Below are 15,444 nucleotides of genomic sequence, written 5' to 3'. Positions count from 1 at the left end.
AGAATGATTTTGACACTAGTTGTAACAGTAAAAAAAGCAGTAAAAACATAATGTAAAGTATCTCTACTAATAGCAGATGCAATTTTTTATCATTTTCTTATAAACAAGACTAATTATTTAAATATCCAGTGATGCATTTTTATCAATATTTATTAAAACATATTGCCTATGAAATTATTAAGCCAGAAATTAGATCTGAAGAACGACGTAAAATGATAAGGGTTAGGATAGAGTCCGCAAAGAATTTTTTTTCAAGAAGGATTACACGTTTAAGAACCGCTGATCTAGGGTGTTTTAATAAAATTGATCGTAGATTTAATAAAGGCGAATAACAATACAATCAGAATAGTGTTAAATAAAAATACATTTACTATTACATATTTCATATAACATATAAAATATAACGTCCCTGTTATATTTTATATAAAAATTACGGAATAGCGTAGTCCGTAGCGCCTGAGATTAGTAGCTCTGAGGTTGTGAGTTCGAGCCCCGGTAGCAACACTTTTTATTTATAAAAAATATTCGCGAATATCAAAAATAGGACCCAGCTGCAAAAACCTATTGATTCTAATTTATTTTACACATAATAATATAGATAAACTTTTATTCCGGAAATTAAACACTCTTATTTAATTATATATATTTATTATATTCGATTTTCTTACCCAGTTGCTACAGATTTACCACGTTATAACGCAAAGGGCTTAGGTCTGTCAGGTTACAAAGGTTATTTTTTTATTATAATAGCTTTCTCACACAAGTATATTTTATTTAATTTTTAATAATATTTAAATGAGTGTATTGGTTATGAATAATTAAAAAAATATTTATATTTTTGACTGTCAATTATATTAAAACTATATAACGAGTTGGTGGGCATGTATTTAATTATTACATATTTAATTTTAATAATAAAAAATCGTGTACATATATTTTTTAATATATATGTATTAATAACAAGAACCCGCGTATGTTGTATAAAAAAACCTGTATTCAACTTATTATGTTTATCGCTTGTCAACATCAGTTTGGAAAGCGCTGATCTACTCGACGACAAATGCCAACGGGTAACTCAGTCGGCCGATGGCAGTCGTTCGCGCTACGCCGTAGAGGTCTGTAGCTCGCCGTAAAGTTCCCTTGCGCTGCATCACGCATCTGCTAACTTTTGCCGTTAAATTTAACTTTTCGTTTAAACAACTTTTAAGCGGCTAATTTTAACAATGTCCGCGTACATCAAGTGACAAAAAATAAATTTTGAAAGTGACAAAAAGTTTTGATTCGCGTGTGTACAAATGTGATTGTGAACTTTGTGAACTATTTATAGATGTACAAGATACATAATATATATTTGTTATATAGCGGTTAAAATTAATAAGATTGTGATTAAGTTCTACTGACTGAATAAATGCATCTGAAGCGTGATTTTTATATGAAAAGTAAGTTGAATCATAAATAATTTAATATATGTTAAATATAAAATTGAGTTATAATATATTTAATTAATTTGTAATAAAATGTATTGCTCAATAACTATGTAAAATAATATGTTAAAATATATTTTTTTTAATAGATTATGTAACTACTATTGAAACTATAATTACAAACTGAGCTTTAAATAGCAAATTATTATTGAAATATTGCATTAAACCACACATCAATAGTTTAATTATAAATAAGTACAATATAATATAATTTATACTAATATAAATTTTTATTTTGTATTTAACTGTAAATAATCTAATAGAAAAAATATGATAATATTAATATTACTTACAATTTAAATAAAAAAAAAATGTATAAAAATAAATAAGAAATATTAAAGAATAAAAATAAATTGTAAAATACTATTAATATTTAGAAACATAGTAATATAAATTACTAAATCAATCACAAAAAATAAATAACATGCAAAAAATAATGTATAGAATAAAAATATTATAAAATAACGTTTTAATATTATCAGTACATTTTTACGAGCACTATAAATTCGTATTAAAATCATGTTTTATTTAATTAACAAAACTGATGATGGTTTTGTATTACAGAAAAAGGAACATTTACAGATTTTTGAAACGTATTTTAGTATTTAATAGACAAAATCGTAATAATACGCCAGTTGGAAGCTTTTTTGCTGGCTTCAATTTATTGGTATGGTTCTATATTTTTTAATTGAGCAAACTGTAGCATTTATGAAATTAAAAAAAGATTTATTATCTGCGGAACATTATGTTACATAATTTATAAATAAAGATAGCTGCTTCTTTCTGATTCGAGATTGTAAAATATACACTGTACGTAAACGTAAAGTAAATATAGTACTAAAATGAGATTTTCAGTGTTTAATCACGAAAAATTTCTTTGCATAATAAAATATGTGCCTACGCCATACTCTCTCGCTTTAACTCTCTTTTAGCGAATATTTCTGAAATTAAGGTTTGTCTGTGTAAAATATAATTGAATTATTATGTGATAGTACTTAATATATATTACAGTAATTAAAATAAATGTTTTAGAAAATATCTAGCTCGATTTCACTAATTCAGTTAAAATACATCATTCATTTACATAAAAAAAATATTATTTTATAGCTAGGATTAATAATTTGTTATTATGCTAAATTACATAATACATTAGGCATATATAAAATATAAGCACAAGCTTTCTTAAAAACTAAGATTTGTACTCTACTATTTTTAATTAGGGAACCCAAGAAATCCTTATATAATTACTTAGTACGCAGTATTCACGAACGTGCCGCAACGTGAATAATGCATCTGGAACCTTTTTTGTTATATAAAGCTTAAAATATTTTTTTAAATACAACGGGTTATACTACCAATGTTGGCTTACCTAAAAATAATAAATTACTATAAGTATATCTGTACATAAATCCCATTTTACTTAGTTAACAATTACTTTTAGCTTTAATTGGCTATGTGTAAGTAAATTTAATTTATAATTATACGTGTGTATTTTTTGTTTAAATTTTTACCGGATTTATTCAATACGTTACTTAGCTTTTTAAGATGTGAGGTCTTGCGTATCGCGTCTTTTCTTTCTCGCATCTCGTTTGCTGACGTTTCGACCACTGATATTGGGGTCAAAAATTATTTACGTGATTTTTTCGCGTTCATCTTGTTTTTTGAATGAGTCTCTATATTTCGCCGAAGATTGTCCCAGCATCATCAGGAGTTTTCACCCTGCTCAGAATCATTTTTCTATTTTATGAAAATCACTAATAAATATCTACATGATAAGTTGCATCATCACTCTGCATAACTGAGATCGGTGGCTGCATCGCTTTACAACAGAGCAGAAAACTGACAGATATAGAAAATAGAACTCAAGAACTAGTAGTCATAAAAGCAAATGGTTATTAAAACCAGTAAATTTAATTTATTTTTAAATTAATTATATGTTTTTTTTCATCTTTTCAGCATTTTCTTCTAGAAGTGTTCTGATGAGTTAAGATAAAAATTAATTAAAATAAATTTAAATACTTAATTATGACAGTCATTTTAATATCAATATTTTTTTCTTTTTATTATTAGTTGTCATTAATGTATCATATTTTTAGCAACCACTCATTCAACAAGATCATCGTCTCATAAAGCTTAGCTTACCAGAGTAGTCATGGTATTCAAAGGGTCGTAATTCTGTCTTCTAAACTTATCTTGAATAAAGAAACTTCTCACTTAATAAATATTTTATGAATCATCTTAACTTTTTTTAACTAACGGTGTTCCAACATGCTTTAAATATTTTATTTTGGAACATTCTTTCAAACCTTTCACTTGAATCAACATGCTAGATTGGTGTAAAAAATCGATCATCAATATCTAAAAGATTTTGTTTCATATCCTACATATACTCTAACGATTGACGAGTGTTATAAGTCGCTGGTTTGAGTCCCATATAGACCTTTGCGTTTTTAATTTTATATCATATCTAGGAGATCGGAATTAGTGAGTTTTATTATAAATTAATATTCCGATCCATCATGACATATTACGTTTACAGATAAAAACAGATATTTTACTATTTTTATGCAGTGCAATTAACTATAAGATAAACTAGATATTGATTTTTTTACCCAAGTATTTATAGTAGAGCTTTTGTATTTTTATTATTGATTATAATATTTCAGTTTGCATTATATACATATTATATATAGTAATTTTAAATAAAATATAAAAAAACTTTTATTTAAATAAAAAAAACATTTATTTTTAATATCATGTAAGTCTAGTCTTGGCACATTTACCTGTGAATGCTCAAAGTTTTGCTGACATAATCTGCCAGGAGCAAGTAACAGTACCTCTTGCTAGACCAATGATCCCACGAATCCCCAAGTGACCACCCATTTGAGAAAACAGAGTGCGCAAAGTTAGTTTATTTTATATTGTATTGTTGTATGTATATGTGAAAGTAAGAAAGAGAGATTAAGTACGTTTTGTTACGGTCTGCGGTTGTATAGAATCTCGAAAAAAATGTATAAGGGGTATAAACAGATTTAACGGTTGATCAAGCATATAATCGATTAAACAATGAACATTTAGAATAATTTGTTGAACTTATTACGGGAAAATGTTTAATTAATTAAATTAAAAATAGAATATATATAAATATCTGAGGTAAAAATATATTTTATCAATTAGTTTTTATTTTATATTCGCAATTACCTAATTATAATATACATACAATAATATATATGTAAGTTTATTTTTAAAAAGCCACTTTGTGCATTGTTATGATGCCAACATTACGAAAACCCCTAAAAGAATTTTGTATAAAGCCTTAAATGAAAGTGTAACATATGATAACGTGGGATAAGTTTCCTAATCTCATAGTTGTATATCGTGTTAAATAATTAAAATAAAATTGAGCTAGGTCATGTTATTAAAATTCATTGGTTTTATATTTATATAATAATAGTAAAAGTTATACTGATTTACAAACTTTGATTTAAGACCGATGTTCAAAGTAAAGTTTTGGTTGTGTAAGACATTGTACTAATGCTTGTAATGTTGCAAAGAAAGGGTAATACATATATTTTAGAACTTTAAGAAATTACCTCTTTTACAAGTAGTTAAATCATGTATTATTTTAATATTATTAAAATTATTAGGCTTAATACACATTTATATTATTAATAAAACAGTCAAAATAATGAATATAAAATAAAGCAAAATAATTAAATATATATTTTAGTTTCATAAAATAAAAATAATATTCGTAATGTATAATTTGTAGTAAAGGTTAATTTAAATAATATTGATTTAAAAGTCTTGACTTATTAGTAAGAAAATTTACATCAAGCATTGCTGTCAGCTTATTTACTATTTTGCGTATTTTTTTTATTAAAAGATTAAGCGTATATATAAAAAAATACGAATAAAGCATTTCTCGGAACACACTGCTTCTTAGCTACTCAAGGTCGCTATATTTTAATTCTTCTGACTTTTATATATAGAAATATTACAAGTACAAGTAACATCTATTTCAGAAGCAATTTAATATGCAACTAAGTATCAAATCAGAAATGTTCAAATAATCTATCGAGATTAGTGTTTTATATTTAATTTAAATTTATGATTATATTAATGATTATTTTGTAATGTTGTTGTTATTCACTATATTAAAACTTTAATTTTAGTAAAATGTGATTTTTAAAAACATAAAAAGGTAGGATATCATTTGAACAAACTCGAAACAAAAAAGTTTTAAAGCAGACATTGTAGCAATGAATTCCCAAAGGTGAAAAGAGTCGGTAGTGAAAGTCCTGTACAAAATGAGCAATGTTAAAACCATAAAATGCAACTGGATATCGGTAACGTAATTTACGTATTTTCAATTACCGCATTTAAACTAATCAAAGTTCTTACTTTTAATATTAAAGAATTAAAATGGAAGTATATAGAAATAAAAGTATCAAAATTTATAACTGATTTTAACACTGTTGATTTAAATTATTTTATGAATCTTACAAAAAGATGAATAAAAAATTAACAATGAAAAACACAGGTAAACCAGTAAAAGCATATATTTTTAAGCAATTAAAACAATAAATATAAAATTAGCACAATTCATTCCGAACTGGAATTAAATACAATAAATTGCGATTTATATTATATTGCGATGTTATAAATATTTCATTGTTACATAAAAAGCGTTAGCTTAATGCATTACAACATAATCAAGTAAATAGTAAGACTAAAATGACTGTAAATTAGTGACATATATAATATTATCTATAAACTTTTAATATAGCTTAAAATCTAAAGATATCACAGTGTATGACTAAGCTGGATTTTTATTTTAATAAATACCTACAATATATATTCGTGGTATTAGGATTGATTAGAAAAAAATAATCTGTATTGTTTGACTAGAATTATAATTAAATAATGAAAACTGATTCCGATCTCTCATTTAGATATAAATAAAAAAACACTAGGGTCCATATGTAATGTTTATCTAAGGCTTTCAGGTATAACATCAGTGCTGATGTATGTATGATAAAAAAAAACTATGATCCATACTGTACGAATAATGATGTTAAAATTTAATGAAACTCATTACAAATAATAAAAATAAATAAACTTCGGAGATATTCAAGTTTGTTTGTATAATATTATTTGCAGATAACAGCTTAGTTTTTCAGTAACCTAATTGATAAATACAACATATACATACTGATTTTAAAGCTTTAGTGTAGAGAATAATAAAAGTCTGGGTTATGTGCTTTCTATTATCTACGTTTTAATAACCGAGAATACACGTTGCATAGAATATAAATACATAACGCCGTGTAACGTGCGCAACATTATCTTATCCTCATTTTTGTAAATATCTAAAACACGAGGATAATTAAAATATTCATATGAAAATCCGGCACATTGTTAGCGTCCTGACTTTTATGACTGGGGGAGACCTGGTAGGTATTGTTTCAGATTTTCGCGTGATTTAGAGCCATTCGTGGCCTAATCTCATCAGGAAACGAACCTTAAACTTTGTATTTTAAGTCATAATCTAATATCAACGCGTATAAATTAACTCGCATGTGTACAGTCAATACTTGAGAGGCGGATTTAAAAGCAAACTTTGACGACCCCACAATGGACGCTTAATACTTTGGTGATGATTTATGATTCTATTTTGTGTACGCGAGAACTCAATAATCACTAGAACAATAATGCTCGTTAATATATTTTCCATGAAATATCTGCCATTTGTGTGCCGACATAATCCTCAGCGTGTATGGTAGATATATTATTATCAACAAAACGAGATGACACGATCGTTTTGACGGGGTGCGTCAAAATTACAGTGTTAATTTTTAATGAAATTACATGGCAATTTTTAACGCTTGGATAAATGTTTTAATATCATAATAATTTTAAAAATAAGCACAAAATTGTTTTATTTTAATAAAATATGTACAAAAAATATCATATCGATTAAAAAAGTTATACTATGATTAATAATGAAAAATAATATGTACTATCCACTATTGAAAAAGCATACATGAATTTAATTTATATCATTAAGAAAATTACAATTGTTTATAAGTCAAAGGCAGATTAATTCATAAGAAAGGTAAAACTTTCAAACAGGTGGTAAAGCAGCAGAAACTGTTTGTAAACTATATAATGCTTTTAGTGTGGGTAATTTGTACCTAAAATTTCGTGCTAGGAACGTAAAGTCGTGGGCGTCTTTCTTTATTTGATAACGACCAACTAAAAGCGTTACGTTAAGGCACTTAATCTAAAAAATATAAAAACTTAATAAATGGATGCTGCACGACTAAATGAAAACCAAAAAGTCGCCATTACAAAGTTTGTCTGAGCTTCTTTTACACAATAAAAAAATCAATATTTTTCAGCACCAGAAAAAAATATTATAAATGTTTGTTAGTGTATGCTTATCTACTACATTTTTTCAATCCTAGCAAAAGCATCACAGCTTTGAAATGTAGTCAATAAATTACCAAAACACCATTGACGTTCTATAAGTTGAACGAGTTAGGTTACTAGTAAATGTTACCTTATTTACCATGACATTAAGCATTACTACAACGATTTCTAACGGTTGTGATTTAAGAATAATTGTTAAGTAAAACTTTGTCTTAAAAAATAAACGCGTCAGGTTTCGCACAATTAAAGAGTACTAGAAAAAATTACAAACACAAACACTTTTACAAAGTTTCTTATCTTTTCTTATAAATGAAAAATAAGCAGATTTTAAATAATTTCAAAACGATCTGCAACTTTATATAAACAAGTTTTGGCACTTAGTTCTACAAAATATAGAATAGATATGCAATAGAAAATGAATACAACACTAAGAAAATTCTATATCGTAAACGAAAGCTCATGCTAAAATTATTAAATTGTATATTTCTCTTAAGTTCTTTTAACTGATTTTAAATACCTACTCAATTTAATAAACATATTTTCAATTTGATCTAAGATATTTTTAACAAAAAACCAACTTGGTGATAGGCAATTTGGTTATTTTATTACGTGAATTTTTAATTTTGCGATACTATTTTGTTGCACCTACATATCAAATTATTTTTTTAATTTTTAATATTGTTTACTTATCTTATTAGTAATATACCTGAACTATAAAATGTACGACATCAACGTCAATATCGAGCCGCGCCATGTACGAAACAAAACGAATTTATTAAGCTTCCAATATTTCGCATTAGTTAAAGCTTTCACTCCGTTTATGCCGAGCTAATATTAGCATCGAATGGTACCCATAAACTAATTGCATTATTTACGAGCCGCCCTGTGTTGATATAAAGCAGTTTAGAGAGGTACCTTCCGTTCCATTCGCCGGCGCCGTGTCGCGAGCAAATTCGCACAATGATTTATTCGAATGCGGATTTCGGGTTTAAATAAGCCCTTTCATTAACTAACTGCAAGTTTAGAAACCCGCGGATCAATTAGGAAATGGCCAGAGAGGAATTGGCGTATTGTTGCGCCTTTCGAACTAATATTATGCATAGTTGGTATGCAAGCAATCAACGTTCGAGTTGATTGTGAACCGCGTTTTAATTTGTACGCTTAGTATGAATCGTTAGTTTGCTATCGATTAATAATAATGTAAATCTTAATAATCGATAAAAAAAATATATTGAAGTATAAGTATCGCTGGTTGTAACCAAAATTTACTAGGGCATTTAATATTTTCTGTGACTAGAAAATGTTTCGCGAAAGACCGTAACTTTAAATTGAAAAACTTTTTTTTGGTATAAACGAAGCCAGCTACGCATGGAATACTTCTAAGAAAAAATTAAAAGGTGGTTGACGGTACACACATGTTTTTTTCTGACTTTTTTTGATGTAGATATATAAAACACAAAGATATAAGTTAAATGAATATTAAAGATTTTTATTAAAAAAATAAATGTAGGTGTTTTATTTTTTTTAATAGTAATGTATGTACATTAAAATAATAGCGTGTTGCATGAAACTTAAGAATCTTAATTAATAGGAATTTACTTCCACGAACCGATTTTCGATAGATATATTTTACTGTATAGCTTGAGATATATTACAGCATAATTGTATAAAAATATATAAATAGTCTATATTTTTATTTCTTGCTTGTAATTTAAAATAATATTTTTTTTTATAAAATAATATTCTTATATATTATAATAATTGTTTATAATTTTATATTATATTATGTGATGACTGAATAGCATAGTTCGTAACGTCTCAGACTAGTAAATCTGATGTTGCGGGTTCGAGTCTCTGACAATCGAATTTTTATTTATAAAAAAATACGCTATTATTAAAAAATCTATTGGTTATACATTTACACATAATAATCAATTATTATTAATTTAGATGTCACTAATTTCCATGCTTTCAGTCTGATGATTAATAATTACTTGTAAGTATTCATTATATCTGATTGACTTTAATAAGTTGTTACAGGTTGTCTTCGTTGTAACTCATTGGGCTTAAATTAGGCATTAGCTTACACTTGTCAGGTTACAGTGGAAGACTTAATAAAAATGAAAAATAAATGAAATAAAATTATAAATTAGGTACACATTTTATCATAATATTTTGTATAACATTAATCATAACAATATTTAATACATTCAAGGAACACTTAAAAAGTATAGGTACAACTAAAAACCTTATTTTGGGATTGTCTTATTATCATAACTTTAAAAACCCCTTTTTAACCATATGCTTAATTCGTTTTCTAGCTTATAAATTTGTGATATTATTTTTGAGTTCAACTAGCTGAGTTAATAAGATAGTTATATAATATATTTGTTATTATGATATTTATTAATTATTTAATATGATATTTATCCATGAGATTAAGAAAAAAATATTAGAAATCCAATCTGTGCTGAGCAATTAAAATTACTAATGATCTTCCAGCCAAGAAAAACACGAAAAAGTGTTTTAAATAATAATCATTGTTTTATACTACTGATCAATAAACATGAAAATGAATATATTTCCAAATTTATAAAAGTCTCACTTATATCTTCTTTTACGGAACCCAACGCACGCAAAAATGACAAATACCATTTAAAAAAAACGATACTTATTTGTCAATTGTAAGTTTGATAAAAAAAAGTTGTAGTACCTTTTTTATTTATTTATTTTACTTATTGTGAATCTTCAATTAAACGTGATACTAAGCAAATATTGTGCCAAAATCAGATTTGAACCATAGTCTTAAAAGCAGTAATATATATTTTATAATTCGAATTGAGTAAGTATAAATCTATTTTACTACAGGAATTGAATTTCCATGGATTATCACTATTCAATTTACTAAAAAAATTAGACTTAGCGGTATAAGGGATTGATACGGCTAATTTAAATACCTACTATAAAATAATTAGTTTTAAACCTAGTAAAATAATTCTTTCAGAATTATCAGTTTTCATTGCGATGAGATTAGTTTGTGTAAAACTATTATAGTTCTAAGAACCATAAAACAACAAATTTATTTAAGTTGATTTTATTTGCAAAGTAACGGTGTTTTAGCGGTCTGCTAACAACAACTTGAACAACGAAAAGAGCAACACATTTATGAAAATAAATATCTCAGTACCACAAAAAACCAGCGTCAACAAAGGAAATAGCTCACAGATACTAAATAACTTTAAACAACCATTATTTCTGCCATTAAAAACAACCCTTTGCACGTCAGAGAATACGTTCGACTCTGCGTCTATACTTCTACGATCGATAAAGTAGCCATCTAAACTGCGTTTTCTCTTAACCTTCATCCGTCCCTCGGGTCTTTTTCGACCCGAAGCGATTTTGTTTTGCAAATATATCTTAAAATATTAATACTACATATCTGTAATTTCGTGACTTTGATTTTGTTGAGATAATAAACTAATTTTTGAAAAGAAAAAATTAATATGTTACCTGGATTATCTCTTGTAAAAAAAGTAACACTCAAGTCCCTCGGGTCGAAAATGACCCAAGTCTATTTTAGGTCAAATTATTGGAATTCCCGGCGCAAACAGATGTTTATTGTTTATCACCTTCTAAGAAATACTCTTTTGAAGTGATTATAATAAAAGATAATTTACTTGAATTTTCATCGGGAAATGATACCTGCTCAGAGACGTCAGATCATATTGAAGAATTGACTGAAACTTCTGATAGTGACATAGATGATGTACCTCCTGGATCTACATCATATCTTTCTAAAGATAAAGGTATTAAATGGCGATCAAAGCCTTCAACATAGCCGTCAATCATCATCAAACATGATTAGAACTACCCCTGGAATCACAAGGTATGCTGTTTCTCGCATATCAACAGAACTCTGCATTTCAATTATTGTTTACAGATTCTATAAAAACTATTATTATTCAAAATACCATTTTGGAAGGAAATCGTGTATAAAGAGGATTGCTAAATATTGATATTATCAAATTGGATACATATATTGGACTTTTGTTGTTAGCTGGTATATATAAATTGAATAATGAGGATTTGGAAAATTTATGGCACGAAACAAAGGGTCGACATATATTCAGGGCTACTATGTCACTAAAACGATTCAAAATTATATCGAGTCATTCGATTTGATGATCGTAGTACACGAGCTGCTAGAAGAAATACTGACAAATTAGCCCCAATTCGAGAACTTTAGAATAAATGGGTTGAAATACTATCATACCTTTATAATATGGGTGAAAATGTAATAATCGATGAGCAATTGATTTCATACAATTCCGTTTCGACAATACATGCCAAAAAAGCCGGCTAAATATGGGATTAAATTTTGGGTGCTAGCAAAAATAGTTATGTTTGGAATATAGATATATACACTGGAAAAGTAGCTGGTGAAGCACCTGAAAGGAATCAAGGAAGGCGAGCGGTTTTAGATTTGTGTCAACAACTTGATGGGAGAAATGTAACAGTTGACAACTTTTTCACTTCATATGAACAAGGTCAAATGTTACTTATAAAAAAAATACTATGATTGGCACTATTCAAAAAAATAAAACGTCAATTCCACCCGTATTGCTCGAAGTAAAATGCAAAGCAATTTTTACTTCAAAATTTGCATTTACAAAGAATATATCTTTAGTGTCATACATTCCTAAAAAAAAGAAATGTGTTGTTCTTCAGAGCACTCTTCACATAACGAAGAAATTGTCAGGTGGTTCTGAAAATAAACCTAACATTATATTAGATTATAATGCAACGAAAGGAGGAGTTGATACCTTAGACAAAAATAGCCAATTACAGTACTCGAAGAAAAACAAATAGATGACCAATTACTTTTTTTGCCAATATATTAGATATATCTATATCAAATGCATTTATTGTATTTACATGAGTTTATCCAGATTGGAATATAAAAAAAAATTATCAAAGGAGAATTTTCATTGAAACCGTGGGCAAATTATTGATAAAAGACAACAATTTATATTAGAGCAAAAATGCACAACTACATCTCCTTTAGAAGTACCAACAGCAAGGATACGTGTTCAAAAAAAAGGTAAATGTCACATTTGCCCAAAATCGGACAATAAACATGCATTAGAATGTAAATATTGTAAAAGATTTATTTGTAAGGCACTTTCCTATAATGTATGTAATAAATTTAATAAATAAATAATTAACCCATAAATCGCTCTTTATTATTCGTAAACAGTCAACATTACCGTTACTAATAAAATTAATTTAATTAATTTGCATTTTGTTTCTTTTAAGTCAAAAATTTCTACTTTACTTTAGTGTACAGTCGATTTGAGGGACGGATGAAGGTTAAGGCGTAAACACAGATTGAATATGTATTTAAGAAGTGATGCAATTGGTTCGTGAATCTTCATTTGATATTATATATTGATCTGTCTCGAACGATACACATAGAGAGCGTGACACTAGATCATATCGGAGCAGACTAAAAAAACATTAAGTAATAAAACGGAAGAGACAGATCGATATGTGAGACATTAGTAGATCGTTCAGAGAGCATCATGAAAACGCGATATTACGACGACAATTCCAACTACTTCACTAGACTCAGACTTTCAAGAACCGCATTTTGATACTGTAATTTGTACTTATAAGATGAATTTTTATCATGTTTTCTGGAATCTATTTGGCTGCAAAGTCACACCAATCGGCATTAAGTCGCAAAAAATAAAAACAAAGACTCTAGTTCAGTCCTGAATTATCCAAATTAGTCAAGGAATTACGGAAATTTCATGTCTTTTATTACCTTCCCTTTTACTAATTGTATATAAACTAGATTTTTTTTATAATGTCATAGAATACACAATAGCTTAATTCAAATCTAGCTATGTGTACTCTAAATCAACTCAGAATCGACACAGATGACAGCGCGAAGGACCAGAGAAACGCAACCGCTTCCACTACGATCCTCTGTCCTTGAACATTTAAAAGTTTAAATGAAAGTATAACTAAGCAACAAAATAGCACGTATCAATATTACGCAACAAATTGTATGGCTGTATTATTTCAACTGTTAACTTAAACATAATTTATAAAGCGATATATACCGCATATATTTTTACTTTTATCTATCTCTCACAGTGTAATATATACTGTAGAATTATATGTTAAAACCTAAACCTAATTAGTTTAATCATTATAACGACTAATACAAATTAAAAAATATCATTGTTTTTAATTATTAGGTTTATTTATTAAAATAAATATTTTCGCAAATAAACCAATTTATTAGTATAAAGAGATTTATTTAGGACAATTTAGGTATTTATAAATTAAATTAATCTTATAACTAATTTTGAATATATATATATATAAACGCTTGCTATCTTAAGTTGTTTTGATTTTTATAAAGGTAAAGAACGTTTAATTGAATTCCCACGATTTTTTTAATGTATGATTTATAAAGAACATATTTTAATGTACTAAGTAGCAAATAAAATTTAAAGCAAAACAGGTAAAATAATTCTAAATTGGAATATAATATTACCGTTAGTTAAAAATATTTTTTTTTGTTTCAGGAACGATACGGTCATGACTATGGTTTCAAAGTCAAAGTGTAGTGCCTGTCCTGACGATTTCCAGCCAAGTTTTGTATAACATCAGCCATGAGGAGCGTTTGCTCTAACTTCATCATCATCATGCAACTAACCATGTGTCACATATCAACTGGTAAGCTTAATAAATGATTAAAAGTATGTACATAAAAGGGAGTCTCTTAAATATAATTTATTATCAATAAATATACTAAAATTCATCTATATGTTTGCAATGACACAAGAACAATCGATGTCCAATTTTCTTTTTGTGTTTGCGGACTCCAGTTTGAAATATGTGAAGCAATAAAGCAATTGCAGGTCATTTTTGGTTGCACCCCAGCTGCCTGCAACGGACACTGATTGCCTGAAACGAACGTGACCCGAATAGAATGGCCACGGAATCGGGTTTAGTAATACAGTAAACACATTACGCGGTTAACAACCGTGACCGTTTGGGTTTAGAGAGGCTTCGCGGAAATAGAAATTGTTATTATACATACAACACACCAACAAGAAGCATCCGTATCTTGGAAGCGTCTCTATTAGACCCGGAGGAGTTTTAACATCTTTCTTGAAAATTAGTTTCCAGTTTCAGATACGCTATAATATCTTTAAAATAACTAAAACCATTTTGCTAAATAATATCTATAATAAATTAAAAATAATAATACAAAGTCATCGTCTTATATAATTAATTGGTTTCAAATGACTGAACATTCTTTTAATAATATCTTTTGAAAAATTGTTTAGAGTACGTATAATAAAAGATTTTAATATCACCTGAATATCTTGAAATCAATATATGAAACGTGCATACCTTTATACCAAAAAAACTCGCTTTGCTCCGAAGAATTCAAATATGCGTACATACTTGAAAATTGTAAGCATTCTGAAGATGCATTGTCATC

At 27.4% G+C, this 15,444-nt stretch overlaps 1 protein-coding gene across 2 annotated transcripts in view; it reads left to right on the top strand.

Moving 5' to 3' along the window:
• Nucleotides 1-1,076: 1,076 nt before the first annotated feature.
• Nucleotides 1,077-15,444, top strand: part of LOC148233935 (uncharacterized) — a 51,314-nt gene continuing 36,946 nt past the window's right edge. Inside the window, exons 1-2 of one of the 2 annotated variants that reach the window (XM_088188658.1) lie at nt 1,077-1,439; nt 14,519-14,669. In XM_088188658.1, coding sequence (XP_088044784.1) covers nt 14,606-14,669 — 64 coding nt within the window. In that variant the 5' untranslated portion in view covers nt 1,077-1,439; nt 14,519-14,605. The remainder of the gene's footprint in view (nt 1,440-14,518; nt 14,670-15,444) is intronic. The other variant, XM_088188657.1, reaches the window with a different exon arrangement.

Source organism: Plectrocnemia conspersa, unplaced genomic scaffold, assembly GCF_051122295.1.
Source record: "Plectrocnemia conspersa isolate PC_06_02 unplaced genomic scaffold, ASM5112229v1 ptg000007l, whole genome shotgun sequence".
NCBI classification, from domain to species: Eukaryota; Metazoa; Arthropoda; class Insecta; order Trichoptera; family Polycentropodidae; genus Plectrocnemia; species Plectrocnemia conspersa.
The sequence above is the reverse complement of the archived record's forward strand: the minus strand, read 5'-3'. Positions and strand labels throughout refer to the sequence as shown.